Source organism: Amphiprion ocellaris, chromosome 7, assembly GCF_022539595.1.
Source record: "Amphiprion ocellaris isolate individual 3 ecotype Okinawa chromosome 7, ASM2253959v1, whole genome shotgun sequence".
NCBI classification, from domain to species: domain Eukaryota; kingdom Metazoa; phylum Chordata; class Actinopteri; family Pomacentridae; genus Amphiprion; species Amphiprion ocellaris.
Window position 1 is genome coordinate 32,993,544 of NC_072772.1, and position 20,115 is coordinate 33,013,658.

General features: G+C 35.5%; 1 protein-coding gene and 2 long non-coding RNA genes across 4 annotated transcripts in view; 1 reads left to right on the plus strand and 2 right to left on the minus strand.

The window, feature by feature from the left end:
- Nucleotides 1-581: 581 nt before the first annotated feature.
- Nucleotides 582-8,017, minus strand: LOC129349280 (uncharacterized). Of its 2 annotated transcripts, XR_008602226.1 has the most exons (4): nucleotides 5,577-8,017; nucleotides 4,564-4,664; nucleotides 3,696-3,835; nucleotides 582-2,812 (listed from the first exon to the last, which is right to left on the minus strand). It is a non-coding gene; the product is annotated as an uncharacterized LOC129349280 (long non-coding RNA). The 2 variants fall into 2 exon arrangements; XR_008602225.1 differs by lacking the exon at nucleotides 3,696-3,835 and having other exon boundaries at nucleotides 5,577-7,966.
- A 216-nt stretch (nucleotides 8,018-8,233) lies between these two features.
- mark4b (MAP/microtubule affinity-regulating kinase 4b) overlaps nucleotides 8,234-20,115 on the plus strand; it is an 83,028-nt gene continuing 71,146 nt past the window's right edge. The window contains exon 1 of the mRNA XM_055012024.1: nucleotides 8,234-8,512. Within this exon, the coding sequence (XP_054867999.1) occupies nucleotides 8,471-8,512 (42 nt within the window). The 5' untranslated portion in view covers nucleotides 8,234-8,470. The remainder of the gene's footprint in view (nucleotides 8,513-20,115) is intronic.
- Nucleotides 14,352-17,769, minus strand: LOC129349283 (uncharacterized). Its single transcript, XR_008602229.1, has 3 exons — nucleotides 16,791-17,769; nucleotides 16,004-16,162; nucleotides 14,352-14,617 (listed from the first exon to the last, which is right to left on the minus strand). It is a non-coding gene; the product is annotated as an uncharacterized LOC129349283 (long non-coding RNA).

The window sequence follows — 20,115 nt, forward strand, 5'->3', positions numbered from 1 at the left end:
ATGTAGACCTAAAAGGATTGTTTAAAAGAATATTTAAACTGTTATTTTCATGATTTAATAATCTGTTATCAGTCAGAACCCTGGCAAACTTATTTTCATCAGTTTTTTAGTGGAAGTCACAAATAAAGGAGCTCTTGGTTTTTCCCGGCGTTAGTGAGTCCAAAGCTGCTGTTTCAACACAGAACGTTCACATGCATCCACAAACCTCTCAGCACTCAAACACCCACAGACAGGAGGCCGGCTGGACCGAGGCTCGGCGGCGTCCTCAGACCCACGAGTCGGGGAGTCTGTGAACTTGTTGGTCCGGTTTGAAGGCCTCCGTGTGGTCCAGTAGAAGTCCACGTAGTCCGTGTTGGCTTTGAACCGCAGCGACTGGCCTCCATCAGGTGGACCGGCTCGTCCTCGTAGGACTCCTCCTGTAGCCTTGAGGGAACCACAGGAACATTCAGTAGCTGTTGGAGTTCTTCCTGTCAGGCTCGTGGTAGAACGGCTCTGAAGTATCTTGTACTTGTCTTATCTGGAACAATCTAACAGCCTAAACTGTTAACAGCGGTGTAAAGAAGCAAACACACAGGCATTGATTAGGACTCAAACTAGATTTATTTTAGAAAACAAATCAGCTTAGAGGCATTTGTTCACACATGTGGCTGAATAGGAGGCCGTCCAATCACATTCGAGGTCTTCACTCTGTAGGTTGTTTGGTGAGACTCTTGGACCTCCATCAGCTGACGTGGATGTTTGATGGTCTTCCTCTCTAGTGCCAGATGATTCATCCATGAATTCAGCAGCTACAGACTGAAATGAAGCTCATGCTGCCGTTATTGAATTCCTGTTCCAGATCAAATGTTCAGAGCTCACCTTGAATGCAGCCGTCTGCTGTCTGATAGTTTTTCTCATTGTAGTCTTCAATAAAGTCTTTTTCCTCATGTCAGGATGTGGTGAGACTCTTTCTCAGTCTCTGCAGACGTCCCTCATTGTGCATCTCCAGAGAAGAAACAGAAAAACTGGTCACTGCTTCAGCATCAAACGCTCTCCAGCATTGAGAGTGTTTTAGGAATTCATTCATTGTGTTGTGAACTTTGAAGGAGCAGAAACTTTACAGCTGCCAAAGATATGAGCTCCAATTCTGGATGTTTTTAGAAATGAAGTTCATCAAATGAACATTGATTTTTGCTGATAACTGTCATTAAATTACTGAAGAAATCCAACATAAAAAGCTGTAAACTCTCAGGCAGCTTTTGTTAAAGTTTGTCTATAATTCTATCATCATGTTCTGGAACCAGGACTCTGCAGAAGTTCCTTCAATCAGATACTTGTGTGTTTCTATTTAAGGCCTCAGGTTTGAACGTACAGCAGAGGATTAGAAAGGAGTGATTTTAATATTTAAATCAGTCCAGTAAATGTTTGGAGTAAAAATGATTCAAATTTTGATTTAGATAGATTTGTGTCAAATAATATTGTAGAGTCTCACTTAAATACATCCAAATGAGTTCAGTGTATTTACATTTTATAGAATATTTGATTTCTTAATCTCAATACTGTAGGGTCTGACCCTAAATATTATAATAATGATGTCAGTTTAAATAATATTTTAGTGCAGAGTCATAAACTTTAATCAGCTAAACTTACATAATAAATATCACTGTACAATCTTAACCTGAACATTCATATTATTGAGGTAAATTTACATAAATCATGATATTCTAGAGTCTTAACTGGAATATTTCTAACATGAATCTTTTTGTATTGTGCTGATAAACAACAACAACCTGACTTTCATATAATATTTGTTGTCTGTGATTGTGATCCTAAATTCCTCCACATTCTGGAACTTTAAATGCAGCAGCTGTAGGAATAAATAAAAATAAAATCTGTTCATTTCCACATTATGCATATTTATTTATTCTTAATATCTCAGACTGAATGGTAGCTGGCAGTAAAAACAAACTCATCTGCTGGACTGAATTTCCCAAAATGGAAACATGGACAGAATTTAACACTCATGTATCCATGGCAACGCTAACGTTTCTGCTTCTTACTAAAGTTCACAACACAAGTAAAGATTTTAAAGTAAAACTTCAGGGATGACTGCTGACCATAAGTAATCTGATCAATACTTCATGATCAATATCAGGACAGATGTTACAACTCCAGCTGTTCCATTAGACTGCAGTTATTAACAGAGAAATTAAAACATCACATTCCTCATAAAAACTCGATGGGACTTTTATTAAATAAAGAGTTGGTGAATAAACAGTGTAAAAAGTGCAAAGCAGCTCCATTAAATCAGGAGATGTGAGACTTCCACAGCATGGATCACCATCTGCTGTGTTGATTCATAGCTGAATGTCAGAATGAACTGAGCTAGAAAAGCTGCTTTGAGCTGCAACATTACGGTCTGACAATCCAACACCATCACAGTTTTCATCTGGTTGTTTTGCTCCAACATGCTGTGAAGTTCAGTTTTTACCTGAATCAATACAGAGATTCTATTTCCAACCAAGACTGGAATAAAAATTAGAATGTTATGAGGTTATTAATGCAACTAAATCCTTTCAGATGGAAGGATTTACTTCTAAGTTCTAATTCAACTTTCAGTTGGAGCTCATTGCATTCACAAAGAAAAACAGTGAAACCTTCATAGCAACATTTAATAAACCTAAAGCTTCCCTGTTGGCTCATTGGTGGAGTTTGTTACTGAGCATCTGAACCTTAAATCCAGTGAGACGACCATCTTCAGTCGAGGCCAGTCAGAGAACTTCAAGACCTTCCATCAGCTGGACCAGATGTGGCATCATCTCCCTCTGAACATCTGGATGACAGGAGAAAAGACAGAAATCAAACACAGATCACAGAAATACAATTTATTCACTTTCATCATTTTATAAAAGTAGCATGAACTTTATTAAAACTTGACAATATCAGTAATGAAAGTAAATGTTTTTATCTTGTGTTGAAGCTAAATTTAAAGTCAATTTTAATGACAGTTTATCCTGAGAGGAGTGAGAATGGAGCTTTTCTTTCCTTTTTAGAATATTCCCTCAAAATATTCTGTTTATTATTGGCTTTAGAAGCATTTTTCTTTACTTATTTATTTTTAGATACCTCAGACTGATGGACTTTGCTGGTTTGCAGATAATTTCATGTACAATGACAATAAAGATCTTCTATTATAACATATTTTGCTAAAACAAGAACTGAAACCTTCTCAACCATCTCTCAGGCTGCAAAATTCCAACTGCGACCAAGAATTATCTGATGTAGTTATTATAATCTTTACTGAACCAGCCCTGGAATTAATAAAAATCTGTATATGGATATGATTTTCTCTGATGGAACCACTAAAACTGAATCCAATAAAGTAAATCTCTTCTGCACTGCACACATACTACACTTTTGTATAACTCTGGATGTCAGAGTAAAGGCAGACAGATCCACCAATCAGCCACAACATTCTGACCACTGACAGCTGAAGAGAACAACATCCATCATCTTGTTCTAATGCAACGTTCTGCTGGGAAACCTTGACGTTCATGTGGATGTTTGACATGTACCACCACCTAAACACTGCAGGACAAACAACCCCCTAGTCTCCATGGCAACAGCAGTCCTTGATGCCAGCTGCCACCCTCAGCAGGACAAACTAAAACTACTCAGGAGTGGTCCGAGGAACACGACAGAGCTAAGCTGTTCACCTGGGTTCCACACTCCCCACATCCAGATCTGATGGAGCATCTGTGGGATGGTCCAGGATCAGCCTGGTCTAGGTAGGATCCACCCTGCAACCCACAGGATCCACAGAATCCACAGGATCCCCAGAGGTTCTGATGAACCACTGGGTCAGAGGAGTTTTAGCAGCATAAAGGGACCAACACAGTATTAGTCAGGTGGTCAGAATGTTACACTGTTATATTGTCATGCTGATTATATGATCAGTAAATGTTACCATCAATTATAACGTCCACATTGATCAGGAAAAACAAACAACTATCAGTTCATTCAGAAACTGTGGGGTTAAACCTAAAAACACAGACCTCAGCAGAAGTTTGTTTCAAAGCAGAACACCAGCCGGTTTTCACTAAAGAAGCTTTCAGAGCAACAATTAAATGACAGTTTTGTTCTCATTAAGTTCAGAATCAGCCAAAATAATGTACACACATCAGGAAAAGAAAAACTTTTATAAATATTTCATTTGTATAAGTACTTCTACACATATAGATTCCTCTTTCTAAGTTTGATCAAATCATGACAACTCTGTGTCCTGTTGTACGATGTTTTCCCAACAGATGGCGCTACCCTCATGAATGGAGCATCAACAAGTGACGTCTACAACACAACAGAAATGTCTGGAAGCCAGTGGCCACCACTTTGAGCACCTCTTGTAACTGTAGAGGCCAAAGATAACTTTTATTAATCTCCTGATGTCTGAATAAATTTGATATTGAAATATTTATGCAAGTTTTTCTTTTCCTGATGTGTGTAAACATTATTTTGGCTGACTCTGTATAATGGGTTTCTGACAGGTCACCAGGCACCATCTTTTTATAATAATGACAAACATACCTGCATTCTACAGGAGTGATTTTCCTCATGTGCAGGTAAAGATGTGTGAGGAGCTTAGAGATGACAGGAGCAGGAGTCATCCTCACTAATTCAGCTTCCACCTAGAAACAGAAAGACCACAAACAAACACACTGATATACTCTCAAACGTTCAACCTCACAGCCTCAAATTATCTGTTTAGGAAGTGTTGTGTTTCTAAATTCTACTGAAAGCATTGACAGACATTCTCTTACAAGGTTGTGTAAAAAGCAGCCTGTCCTCTGAGCTACTGAGAAATCTTCCTGAACAAAGTTTCTACGTGTAAATCAGCACTAAAGCCTCAGTCAGAGATAGCAGGTATCGCAAATTATAAACAACTTTCTTTGTTAACTCAGACTTTCTGCTTCAACCTCACATAAAAAGGGGAGTTTAACTCATCAGGTGACTGAAAATGAACGGCTTGTGCAGTTCTAGATCCAAAAGTAGGATGTTTCAACTCATGTTTTACTACAAATACATGCAACAATAAATAAACACAATGGCTGGTTGTTAGTTTATTCACTATTAATGTCATTTTATATACTGGATTGAACTTGAGCAGTGGAAGAGAGAAGGAATTTAATGAAATTATGGAGATTCAGAGAGGTAATGTTGTGCAATGTTAAGTTAAGCATGGTTTAATTCAAACCAGCTGAATGTTAAACTTCAGTGCAGCTGAATGGGTTTCATTTAACCTTAAAGTAAAATAACTTTTTTAAAAGCTAAAATACACAGCAGAGAAATACAGGTTGAGAATTTCATTCTAATAATGAGGACAGCTGCTGCAGCAACTAACAGGTGTTCAGCGGTAAGTTAGCCACCTGTGTTAATTAGCCCGCTAGCTAACTTAGCCGCTTAGCTAGCTAACTTAGCCGCTTAGCTAGCTAACGCGTCCGGACCAACTGCTCAAACACGACAAAACACAACTCTTCACAAGTCGCTGACTTAACGTACAACAAAACAACGCTACTGGTTAGAAGTATTTATCTTCTTACCGTGTTTTACTCCAAAAACAAGGTCAACAGCAGCCAGAGATGCTACCAGACGTGCCTACCATAGATATATATAGCAGACTGGATACGCTAGCGCGTTGTCTTCTATAGTATCTATGGTCTGACCAATCACTGCGCCACACTTGCTGATGACCACTTCCGGTCTCAGAAAATGCAAAAACGGACCTTTTTTCGTTTCTGTCTCTTACGGATTTTATTTTTTTTGTTATTCTAAATATAAAATGAAAATCAAAGCATTTTTAAAATTTCGTATATCCCTTTGTGATCATGAAAAGGAAAAACACCTTGTATTTCAATTTAAATTTTTGTATTTTAAAACGAAAATCAAATCAGCACTCGTTTTTTGTTTTTCATTACCCGTTTCAGAACGGAAAATCCAATTGCCAGATTCGTACATGGACCTATATACTCACAGGTTATTAAAAAACGTGTATAATTGCACAATCAGGGCTTAATTTTGGTGGAAATATTCTCTGTTTGTACACAAACAGCCCAAAAGTCAAGAAAATCTGGTTACTCGAGCTTTTAAAAAGCCTTTTTTTTATTTTTATTTTTTAAGATATGTCTACACCTGAATCAGGCATTTCTGCAACGTAAGACCATTAAAGCATGACTTTTGTTTGTTTAGTATAACTTATATAAGCAGGCAAAGAGCTTCTTGATCTCTTTCAAGGAGGTTCATGACTGTTTTTTAAAATTATTGAAACCTGATTTGTTTTTTAGTATAACAACTAAAAAAAATCACGACTTAATTTCAGTGGAAATATCCTCTTAGTTTGGACATAAACAGCACAATTAGGCATTTGTGACCTAAAAAGTCAAGAAAATCCGTTTAAATGTGCTTTTTAAAACTAATTTCTGCTGATTTTGTTTTATTTTAGGTACGTCTACACCTGAAGCAGACATTTCTGCAATGCTAGATTGATTTTTTTTTGTTTAGTATAACATATATAACATACTTCCCTGTTATATACTCACAGATTAATAGAATGGAGCTTCAGACATGCATAATTGTACAAGCTGAATACTGCTTCATTAGTCTTGGTTCTGGTTCTGGGAACACTCAGTAAACCGGTCCCTGATGACCTGAGGGCTCTGGATGCTTCATATGGAGATAATAAGTCCATTCAGAGCTTTGTAGACCAGGAGTCAGATTTAGGGCTCTGTCCTTTAACTAACAGGAAGCCAGCGTAATGACGCTTTTATTTCATCTCGTTTAGATCACTGTGATTTCCTTTCTACCTGTTTGAATCTCTCTTCAGACTCTTCTTCCTCTTTCAACAGGAACTAACCAGAGATCCCACATCACCCCAGTCCTGTCCTCTCTTCACTGGCTCCCCATCAATTCTGGTGTTCATTTTAAAATACTGCTGCTAACTTTTAAGGCTTTGTGTGGCCAAACAGCCCCGTATACTGCCGACCTCCTTCACCCTCACACCCCGAATAGAGCTCTGAGGTCAGGCCAACAAATTCTACTTGTTGTCCCACTAACCAAGCATAAAATCAGAGGTGACCATGTCAAGTTCTCACACCAAAATGTTGGAATGCTCCTCCTCTACAGGTGAGATCAGTTGGCTCCTGTGACGCTTTTATTAGGGAGCTGGAAACATTTTTATTCTGACAGGCTTTTGTTTGACTAGCTGCTTAATTTAATTTAATTTGATTTGATTTGATTTAATTTGATTTAAATAGATTTTATTTTATTTTATTTTTATATTATTTTATTTCCTTTTATTTTTATTTTATTTTTTGTATTATTTCATTTTTATTTTACTTTAGTTTATCATTGTATTTATTTTTACTTTATTTTATTTTATTTATTGTTTTTGATGCACTGTATTTCAGCTGTTGCTCATATTATATTACTTCATTTTATTTTTATTTTATTTTTTTTAAATTTCATTATTTTATTTTATTATTTTGTTTTATTTTAGTTTATTATTGTAATTATTTTTATTTTATTTTATTTTATTTGGATTTTAATTTTAATTTATTTTATTTATTGTTTTTGATGCACTGTATTTTCGTTGTTGCTCCCGTTTTAACAATTTATTACCTTTATCATTGTTTTTATCCTTGTTTTATTAACGTTGTAAGGCACTTTGTGATTTTGTTTATGTGAAAGGTCCCATATAAATACATTTTACTTACTTCTTTCAAGGACCGTTAAGGGTCATCAGATCCTGATTTTGGGTTAAACTTAGATTTAATTTAAGATTTGGGTTGAAATGGGGTCATGAGTGTAGTTTTGACGGTTTAGTTCAACTCACAGGTATTAAATAATGTGTGTTTGTTTGTGTGCCGATGCCCTCTGGCTCAGCATGAGTCAGTGGCTGGATCAATTCCTGCTGACGTGCACAGAGCAGCACAAATCACTAGCTGTTACACACACACACACACACACACACACACACACACACACACACACACACACACACACACACACACACACACACACACACACACACACACACACACGCCCCAATGCAGAGAACAGTAGGAGCAGACTCGCCCACCACCACCAAAGCCCATTAGATATATCGACGGTTCCAGAGCCAGTATTTTTTGCTCTAATTGGTTTATGCACAGCTGACCGGGCAGCGCTGCTAGTGATGCCGCTCTGCTCTGTAACACCGTGTTCAGTACAGCCTCTGTAATCCATGGAAATATGGACAGCTGTTCTGCTTGTTCTTTCCACCATCGATCGTCCTGCAGCAGCGCCCTGTTCTCCTGCTGAAGCCCTTCCTCTGGTCTCTGTCAGCCAGCCTGCCAGAGAGCCGCTCAGCTGCTTGTTCCGGTGTCGGCCCCTCCGTCTGCAGGGGTCCAGGTCTCTGAGGGTCTCAGGTATCTCCAGGAAGTAGCAGCCAGGGGGCAGGATGAGGCCCTGGGTTCGTTCCAACAGGTCCAGATCAGTCCAGGTAAGTCCAGGCTGTAGATTGTGTAGTTTAGTCGTGTGAAGACACTGAGGTGAAACTGATGCAACAGTCCTGTAAAATACTTGTTTGTGAATGTACAAGTGGCTGTTTTAACAGTTGGAAAGACTTTCTGTGAACCAGCTGTAGTGCAATTTCTGCACAAGATCTGCAACTATTTTCTGAACAAAAAATAGAAATATATATACATGAAAATCTGAAATTATTTTGTACCTTTGCAGGGATTTTTTTCTGGTTTTATTGGACAAAATACACTACCATTACCACTTAGAAATGTTCTTATTTTTGAAAGAAAAGCATTTTTTTTCCAATAAAGATAACATTAAATGAATGATAAATCCAGTCTAGACATTGTTAATGTGGTAAATGACTATTCTAGCTGGAAACAGCTGATTTTTAATGGAATATCTCCATAGAGGTACAGAGGAACATTTCCAGCAACCATCACTCCTGTGTTCTAATGCTACATTGTGTTAGCTAATGGTGTTGAAAGGCTCATTGATGATTAGAAAACCCTTGTGCAGTTATGTTAGCACATGGATAAAAGTGTGAGCTTTCATGGAAAACATGAAACTGCCTGGGTGACCCCAAACTTTTGAACAGTAGTGGATGTGACAGCAACGTCACAGTTACTCCACAGCTTCTACCTACAGAGCAGAACAGCTCATTCCTTCCTCTATTACTTTGTTGCACAAATGTTCAAATTTAATTCATGAGTTTCCATAAAAAGCCAGGTTTGTTTACATCTCTTCTGCAAAATTTTTCCTCGTTTTCTCCTCTGTGAACTCCAAACAGATGCAGAATTTGTGTTGTTTACAACAACCGGGTATTAAATATGAGTAACTGAGCAGACGTTGAAGTGTTCAGTGGAGTTAAAGCAGAATTCGGGATCAGCAGTTTCAGTGAAGCTCTTCTCTGTCTTCACCTGCATGTGAGAGAACAGGTGAGAGAACAGGTGAGGCAGCTGACAGGAAGGGAAACAAGCTCAGCCTCTGTAGAGTGTTTGAGTCCAGGGTTTTATATGCTTATGTTCATAAATCCTCCAGGGTTGGAGGCATCAGGGAACATACAGTTTAGTGTGATCTGACTTATTAAGCTTCTGTTTGTTGCATGCATGCATGTAGGTTTTTTAATTTTTATTTTTTAACTATGGTGAGTAAAGTAACAAGTACAAGTAACAACATACAAGGAATTTGGATTCCGCTGTTGATGTCATCCTAGGAATAAGGAAAGAGAATAATAAATTTAATTAAATTAAAAATTAAATTGGATTAAATTAAATTAGATTAAATTAAATTAAATAATAGTAGTATTAAAAATATTTTATTCCTTTGGCTTATGTTTTTTTGTTTTTAACCATGACAAGTAAAGTAAAAGCTCTGGGCTGCAGTTTCTTTATGCCACCATTCAAAGAGAGAAAATAGGCTTTTAAAGTATTAATTAATCAATATGATGCTAGAACAGATATGTTTTTTAGGTTTATAGTTGGACTGCTGTCTTCTATAAGCAGAAGTTGGATGACTTTTGCTGCATAGAGCATCTTTGTAACATCAAAATTGGAAATAATTTTCCTTTTTATCAGAGTCAGAATCAGAATTAATAGCCAAGTACGCCCACAACATACAAGGAATTTAGATTCAGCTGTTGGTGTCACCCTAAGAATAAGGAAATAGAATAATAAATACAATAAAACTAAATTAAATAAATTATTATTATTATTATTATTATTAGTAGTAGTAGTAGTATTAGTAGTATTAGTAATATTATGACTTATTGTATTTTATTAACTCTTTATTATTATTATTATTATTATTATTATTATTATTATTATTATTATTATTATTATTATTAATAATAATAATAATAATAATAATAATAATAATAATAATAATAATAATAATAATAATAATAATAATAATAATAATAATAATAATAATAATAATAATAATAAATAATAATATTTTATTCCTTTGGCTAGTGTGCAATTTAATTTTCTTTTAAATAATGCTTTGGAGGGGTTGCTTTGTGGTTTTTTGTTGAACTAAATAATTTCAAATTCAAATAAGAGGTGCATCTTTAAGTGTTTTTAGCTGCAAACATCAATGTTTTGCATAACATGTACAATGTTACAGCTATAATACCTACTCAGGGTATTTATTTTCCTGTTTTTTCATTTAATGTGCACTTATTTTATTCTTATAATGTATATTTGCTGCTGTTTTTAGTTTTGTTCTTTACATTTTTTCTATTTATATATAAAGCTGACTTGAGAAGCTCCCAAATAAATCCAGTGCACTAAAATGGGAATAAAAATATGAATTCTACTGTAGGAGGCTTGAGTGAGGCAGATATCCTGCAGAGTTGAACCCTAATGTTCCCTCTAAGCAATGTTCCCTGTAATTTTTCCTGAGTGTGAGCAAACACACAAACTCCCTGAGCGTCCCTTGGACCACTGTGAGCAACATCAGACGTGTGCACTGTGGTCACACCAACATCACATCCATTCAAGTTACATGGTTCATTAAAAGAATCAAATTACAGCATTTACATTTCTGTTAAAACACTTTGTCAACAGGAGCCAGTTGAAGGCTGCAGTGATTTTAGTGACACTACAATGTATAAGAGTGAAGTTATTGAATATTTGTCTCTCTTTACTGTTGCAGCAGTTTTGCAAATTGCAGATGGACCCTGTTCACTCCATAGACACCAATGTTATTCCTGTAGCTTGAAAGACAGCTACTTTTGATAAAACTGGGCTTGTAGCACATTGTCTGCCTTGCAACAATGGGAAAGAGGCACCGTTTATGTTTTGACAACCTATATCTAATGAGTTATTGATGCTGGAAGTCCCAATCTGTGAATATCTTTCCAACTTTACTGAACTTGGGGCCACTACCACCTAAGGAGTGATATATTTAATTTTGAAAAAAGCATTTAGCCATACTTAAAGCTTTAAGTGCTTTATTAACACGGAACTAAAAATTTTGTATTGTTTTATTATCACAGGTTCTGTCTGAAAAGAGGTGGCATCATTTTAAACAGTGAAATCAAACTAATAAAATGTAATGACCAACCAGTGAGCAATACTGGATTCTGCAAAAACATAAACAACTTTTTTTAAAATCTAAATCTTATCTTAACACAGTTAATGTATTAACTTATTTTTGTGTGTATGCATGTATTTATTGATTTATTTAGTACTGTTAACATATCAGAGTTCTGAGTGAATTTTTCTTAAGATAGGCAAAGGCCATTTATTGATTACATATAGGCTCTTAAATGTTTATTAAAAACTAAAAAGCATTTTAAAAAAAACAACTTAGGCATTTATTGAGTCACTAAAATACTGTAGAGTACAGACCACATCAGCATGATTATAAGCATCCTCTGGTAAATGAACAACCAGATACTGATGTCTCTCACCATATGGACTTCAGGAGATGACTGGGGGATGATAAACTGTGACCTACTGGTTGGGTTCTCTCTGTTCTCATGTTTCTTACATGTTTGTTGAGCAACACACCATACTATGACTTTTTTACAATAATGGTTCTACTATGGAACCTGTTTGACATGTTCAGGTGTTCTTTGTGTGAAAACTCAGATTTCAGGTATCAGAAGGTGGTTTTCAACTTTCTTTGGTAACTTTCTGCTTCAACTTTAAATTAAATTTCCTTCACTAACCCAGCCCTCTGGACTTCCAGGAAGCTGTGTTCCTATTGGCTGTCCAGGTGGCTGCTTGGTGTTATCAGGAACACCTGAGCAGCTCAGTGTCTTCCTGCTTTATTTGGCTTCAGTCAAACATTTCCTCTGCTTCTCTTCACCACTGAACCGGGTTTGACTCCGTTGCTTTAGTCTGTTCTTTAGGCGTTGGCTTGCAGCTTCCAGCAGTAAAATAGGCTTTAATGTGTTTCTTGGTGTGTTTTAGGGCTTTGTACTGGATAGTTGTCTTGGTAAATGTGGTTCTTTAGCCACAGTTAGAACATGGTGCTAATGTGTGCAGTGATTAGTGGATTTGCTGCAGCTGAGTTGTGTCTTTATCTTGGCTGCAGTGAGTCTTTAGAGGTTTTTGGTCAGACACATTCTGTGTTCTTGTTTGAGAACCAAGGTTGGTTGTCCAGAAAGTAAGAGTTCCTGTCCTGATTCTCTGTTCTCAGAGGTTCTCTGGTAGGCTGCAGGAGACTTTAGCGTTTGGGTTGTGCTAGTTTGGTTTTTGTATGGTTTCATTTGGACGACTATCTTGAGGCCCCTCCATGTGGTTTAGTGAGGTTTTCTGGAACAGTTCTACAAAGCAACCTGCAGCAGAAGAGACTTTGAGAGTTTTTAGGAAGTTCTGGAGATCAGACTTTAGAGCAACAGAAACATTTGTCAGCAGTTTGAGCAGGAGAAGGTGAGCTTCAGAGTAGAAATGAGACAGAAACCTTCTTGACCCGTGTGGTGAGGTCCTGTACCAAGAGTTTGAGCAGGTTGTGAAAAGTCTGTAGTTCTTTGGTCTGAAAGCACAAGAAGAGTCGACTCATTAAAGGAGAAAACAGGAGATATTGTTGGTTCTTCTGTCGCTCTGCAGTTTCCAGTTTCCTTAGACTGAATATCAAGTTTATATTTTAAATGATTTCCTATGTGAGCCCAAGCAGACTTCAATAAACTCCCTCCATCCCCTGGACACAACAGATTTTATTACTATGTTAATTTTTTTTTTTTTTTTTTAATGTTTTTGAGTTTTAATCATAATTTTTTTCTCTTTGCTTGTTTAGTTTTGTCATCTGTGTAAAAGGTGCTAAACAAATAAAGCTGAATTGATAAACTAAATAATTGACTAACTCATGATTGTGACAACAGAAGTATTTTCATTGTGATTTATGGGTTTATTTCATTTTTAAGGTTGGGGTAAAAATCTTGACAGAAAAAGAAGATTAAAGAAATAAACTGCGTAACAAAAAGTAATTAAATCAAAGGAAAAAAAATAATACAATAAAACTTTTAAAAAGTTTTATTATTAAAAAGATTTAAGAAATTTAAGATGTAATTTTCTAATTAAACATTTAATTTTTTAATTAAATGTTTTGTCTTTTTAAAGGTTTAATAATGTAATTAAATGTTTTGCATTTTTAAAAAAATGTTTAATATTCTTCTTGTTTAATTGTATTTTTTAAATGTTTAATGATGGAAAATATTTTATCTGTAATTTTTAATATTTGTATTTTAAAAATTTTGTTTAATTTCATGACATGCATTGTATCTTCTTGAATTATCTAATTCGATATTTTGTCTGTTTAATAGAGTTAAACATTAATTACAATTAAATTATATATACATATACCACCTTTTAATGTTTAATTTTCTTTTTAAATGCTTCATTGTATTTTCTGTTTAATTCCTATTTGAAGTTTTATTGTCTTTAAGATGTAATTTTCTATGTAAACATTTAATTTTTTAATTAAATGTTTTGTCTTTTTAAAGGTTTAATGATCTAATTAAATGTTTTGCATTTTTTAAAAGGTTTAATAGTGTTCTTGTTTAATTGTATTTTTTTTTTAAATGTTTAATGATGGAAAGTATTTCATCTGTAATTTGTAATATTTGTATTTTAAAAATTTTGTATAATTTCATACTGACATGTATTGTATCGTGTTGAATGATCTCATTCCATATTTTGTCTGTTTAATAGAGTTAAACATTAAATTACATTAAATTATATTAAACAGACAAAATATGGAATGAGATCATTCAACACGATACAATACATGTCAGTATGAAATTATACAAAATTTTTAAAATACAAATATTACAAATTACAGATGAAATACTTTCCATCATTAAACATTTAAAAAAAAAATACAATTAAACAAGAACACTATTAAACCTTTTAAAAAATGCAAAACATTTAATTAGATCATTAAACCTTTAAAAAGACAAAACGTGGGTACCTGTATAGCTCAACAGGTTAAGTGGGTGAACCATGTACAGAGGCTGGTCCCTGACGCAGCGGCTGGGGTTCAAGTACCGCTCGCGGCCCTTTTCTTCATGTCTTCCCCCGACTCTTCTCCCCCGTTTCCTGTCTGTCTCTCACTACGCCTATCCAATAAAAAGCTGGAAAAGGCCAAAAAAAAAAAAAAAAGACAAAACATTTAATTAAAAAATGTAATGTTTAATTAGAAAATTACATTTTAATGTTTAATTAGAAAATTACATCTTAAAGACAATAAAACTTCAAATAGGAATTACACAGAAAATACAATGAAGCATTTAAAAAGAAAATTAAACATTAAAAGGTGGTAAAACATTTACAAAGAAAAACCTTAAAGATTTAATAGAAACATTAAATATTGGGAAAGAAAAAGAAACTCAAACAAGCCGATAAAACATTTGAAAAAACAATTAAACATTAAAAAGACAAAACATTTGGAAATGGCAGGCATGGATCAAACAAATGTTACCTTCTGATCTCCACAAACTTTACTGTTCAGTGAAGAGAATCAAAGTTTGTTGAGGATTTCTAAAAAACCCACAGGTGAAGGTCTGAGAAGAACTCAGATGGATGGTCTAAATGTGAAATCAAGACTCATGGTCACAAGTTTAAGGCTTCTGTTAACCATAAAGTTCAAACTAACAGAGAAGTACTGAGAAACTTTTAAAATTTCAGTCCTCAGACTGTCTGAAGGTTCAAACTAACAGAGAACTACTCAGGAACTTAGAAGATTTCAGTCCTCAGACTGTCTGAAGGTTCAAACTAACAGAGAAGTACTGAGAAACTTTTAAGATTTCAGTCCTCAGATTGTCTGAAGGTTCAAACTAACAGAGAGGTACTCAGGAACTTAGAAGATATCAGTCCTTGAACTGTCTGGAAGTTCAATCTAACAGAGAACTTCTGTGGGACTTAGAAAATTTCAAAATTTCAAAAAAAAAAAAGAAAAAAAAAAAAGAAAATTTCAGCCCTCAGACTGTGTGAAAGCTCAGGTCCTGAGGACTCGGGAGGTCTGGAGGCTTGAAAAGTCTTGGAACTGAGGGTTCAACCCTCCAGCACAAAGGCTGAAGTCCCACCTCCTGAGAAAAATGGTTGAGTCGAGACATACAAATACAAAATACATGATAAATGCGCAAAAAAAAAGAAGATTTAGTATCTGAGCGAGTAGCTCAGGGGATAAGATGAAAGACTACCAAGTGGAAGGTAGTAGGTTCAAGACCCACCACTGGCATTTTTCTTTTTCTTTGTCTTTGTCAGGATTTTGATAAAATTTAAGAGTCTGGTCTTGAACCAGCAATCTGCAGCACTACAGATAAACCCTTAACTGACTGAGCTACAGATCAGATGAAAAGAAGTAATTTCGTCATCCCTTTGGCATCATAGCTAATAAAGTGACCACATGGGTAGAGCCAAGGCGGAGTCTGGGTGGAGTCTGGGTAGAGAGTAGGTGGGGAGGTGGGTGGCAGCCTCCCCCCTCTGCAGACCTGACCGTGAACACCGTTGACACCCACCTCGGGGAGACGCTGCCTAAGACCTCAAGGCTGCTTGGTCGTGGTCTTTCTGGCACGTACTCTTCCAAGATGAGCCGGGAAGTTTAACACTGATGGAATAACACCAGGTCTAAGCCGACAAACTTCCAATTCCTCCTCAACCCATAGTCTCTGGGAAACCTACATGGAGTAAGAAAAGTAGACAGAGAAGTAATTAAGTCTGTACACAACATATTAAAAAGAAATCATGCTAATAAATTAGGTACAAAGAACCGAATTCGCCAATATACTGGAGACCAGAGCTATTTAATTTGATAAGTATAACCTTGTTTAGGAACATTTCAATGATTTGAGAGCAGTCCTAAAGAACTGCCTGTAATCCCAATCATAAAATGGGTTTGGAGGAAGAACATAGATGGTAATCTGGATATATATGAGTTAGGATTTATAACTACTATTGGTAGTATTGGTGGTAGTAATAGCAATGTGACTACTACTAGTAGTAGTGGTATTACTCACTACTGCTGCTGATACTGGCACTGCTACTACAACTTGTAATACTATTAGAAATGCTGATACTACTTCTACGACTCTAACAGCTGTTTATACTACTACTGCTGCTTGTACTTTTAGTATTACTACTACTGCTTGTACAACTATACTACAGCTACTATTAATCGTCTGGTATTTGGTTGTCAAGCTGCTAGCTCGCATTAGCGTTTTGCTAGTGGCTAACTAGTTAGCTCTCATAGACTGGAAGCTCTCAACAAGATTTCATAATGAAAAAACAGCCAAAAACTATTCTTACCTATGAAAAGTCATTCCAAGTATCCTTGTCTCAATCGTACGACGTAGTGTGTAATTGTATGCAGCACAGTGAGCAGGCATACTTGTTTCCGTTTTCACACCGTCTACATCAACTGAATGCACTGAAACTTTGCCCCCACTAGCTTAGCCTCGCAGTAGTACGCAGCTCAAAGGGGCGTGTCCTATCTACTCATTCATATCTATGAGAACAACGATGGCTGCACATAAGGACGTCTGACATTGATTAGCTGCGTAAATACCATTATATACAGTCTATGGTAAATATGTATGTGAATCGCATCATTGGCTGCAGCAGCCAGTCACCGGTCACTCACTGACTCACATTGAAAAATAGCACAGAATGAATTGTTACGTGTTTGTTTTATTTACAATTTAGGTTGGATTTTTTTTTTGTGCGCAGCGCAGATTTTCTGTGCGCGGAGACCGTGTCAGCAGTGCGCAATTGCACACGCACGCAGTTTAGAGGGAACAGTGCTTCTAAGCCTTGCAGCTTCTTCACACTTCAGTTTGTCAGCGTGTTTCTCACATCCTGAACACAGGAGCTCCAACACGTGATAAACACCGCCGTGCCGTGTTGTTCATGTTTGCAACAATTACACCTGCTGTTCAATTAGTCCTTTCATTTGCCACTAAGTGTTGCTTCAACTGTCTTTAATGGGATTATTTGTAATCCTGAACCAACAAACGGAGATTAACGGAGGCAGATTTCCTAGTAGGAGGTTTCAGCAGAACTTTTGGGAACATTAACGCCTCTCTTTCTCACACAGACTCACTCTCTGCTGCATGTTTGGATGAATGAATGGAGGGATTGTGTCTTTAAGGACACAGAGGGAAGGGAAGCATGTTGTGTTCTGATGCAGTCGGAAATAACATGCTTTCTTTAACCCTCCTGTTGTCCTGCAGGTCAAAATTGACCAGTTTTTTAGTTTGAAAATGTGGGGGGAAAAAAAATATTTTCACAGTGAAACTTCTGATGTCCACATTTTCAACATTTTTGGGAAATCTTGGAACATTTTTTGGTGGAAAAAAAGAAATGTTAAAAATGATTCTGAAGAACATTCACAAAAAAATCAATCAAAATCCAGCGAATTTCGCTGGATTTTGGTTGATTTTTATGTGAATGTTCTTAAAGAAAATATTAGAAGTTTTACATATATATGGAATCACTTTAGATACTTTAGATATGTAATCACTTTAGGATTTTTTGGAAGATTTTTACTCATTTTTTTGAAAATATTAATAAGAATTTTCTTGTCAAATTTTTGAAAAATAAAGCTTTTAACCCTCCTGTTGTCTTCATTTACAGGCACCAAAAAATATTGTTTCCTTGTCAGAAAAAAATCCAGAAATTCAGCAAAACATTCCTCAAATTTCTGAAAATTTGCCAAACCTTCAGGAAGAAAATTCCAATAATTCCTTAAAAGCTTCCCCTAAAAGTTTTATTTTAAAAAAAAAAAAAATCCCCCAAATTTGGCAAGAAAATTCTTGTAAATATCTTCAAAAAAGGAGTAAAAATCTTCCAAAAAAATCCTAAAAATATCTAAAGTGATTACATATATATCAGTAAAACTTCTAAGATTTTTTTGTGAATGTTCTTAAACATTTTTAACATTTCGTTTTTTCCACCCACCAAAAAATGTTCAAAGATTTGCCAAAAGTGTTGGAAATGTGGACATCAGAAGTTTCACTGTGTAAATATATTTTTTTCCACATTTTCAAACTTTAAAACGGGTCAATTTTGACCCGCAGGACGACACAAACGTTAAGGGAAACTTTTAAGGAATTATTGGAATTTTCTTCTTGAAGGTTTTACCAATTTTCAGAAATTTGGGGAATTTTTTTGCCGTATTTTTGTTGTTTTTTTTTCTTTTATTCGTCTCGTTTGTGTCATTTGTGTCATTTTTGTCTCATTTTTGTCATTTTTTTTGTCACTTTGCAACTTTTTAGTCTCTTTTTTTGTTTTGTTTCATGTCATTTGTCACATTTTTTGTCATTTTGTTTGTTGCTTTTGTCGCTTTGTGTCTCAATTTTGTCATTTTTGTCTCTTGCTTTTGTCATTTTGTCTCTCACTTATGTAATATTTTGTCTTGTTTTTTTGTCTTTTTTTGTCTGACTTTTGTTGCTTTGATCATAAAGTGAAATACTAGTTCAGTTCCAGATACCTGGGACTAAAAGTTTTGTCTTTTTGTTGATAAACTTTGATCTGTAAGTTGTAATGTGTAAATGATAAACGGAAGCATAATGTTGTTGAAATTGAAGTTATTTTTCTTAAGAAATTTCAGGTTGTTCATAATGTTTTTTAAAAAGATAATTCCTTACAAGTGAACATTTTCAGAACATTCATTTTTGCACTAAAACAAAGGAAACATTTCGATTTATGGTTATTTATAGGTTATTATGCTGTGATTTTACTGATCACTTGAGATCAAACTGGGCTGAATGTGGTCCTGAACTAAATGAGTTCGACACTCCTGCTCTAAAATAACCCAACAAATTCAACCTATTTAACAACAAAACTGACAAATAGCTCCTACACTTCGCCCCATAATGGAGCTAAACTGTAACTAAGATGACACATTTACTTGGAGAGAAAAATATCTGCACCATAGAAACAGTAAATTATATCAGAGTCTAAAAGACAAGCAGCTCAGGCACACATGACAGCAGTATTCAGTCTCTTCAGAGCTCATAACCTGCCTCTTATTTAATTATTACCTAATTTATTGTACAAATTTTCTGTTTTTGTGTCTAATTATTTATTGTGTTTCTTCCTTTGTGCGTCATACATTTGTTTTGTTAGTTCTCTAATGTAATTATCGTATTTTCAGGCTTCGGCAAATTTATCCGCATGACTTTAATGCCAATAAAGCAAATTGAATTCAGTCAGCTGATGGCAGCAGGCAGGGCTTCAACTGTTGACGGGCAACGTTACCTAATAGTTCTAATAATGTCTCAAATGTTTACAGCTCATGTAAGCATATTAATCATTTCCAATAATGTTCCTGTAAGGTTCAAGGTCAACTAAGACGGTATTTGGAGGATGTTTTCAGGGCCACAGATTAAATTACAAGACAAGAAAAGAACAAAAAATGTTTTCAAGAAGAGTCTTTCAATGACAGAACGCCTTTTATGAAATGTTCTTGTATTGTGAGGTAACAGGTTATAAGATGTGCTTTTAATGTGAGCTGATAGCAAAAGAGGACGTTCTAAACCAGGGCTGAGGCACATTCAGCCCAGTTTGATCTCAAGTGACCAGTAAAATCAGAACGTAACCTAAAAATAACAACAACTCCAAATGTTTTCTT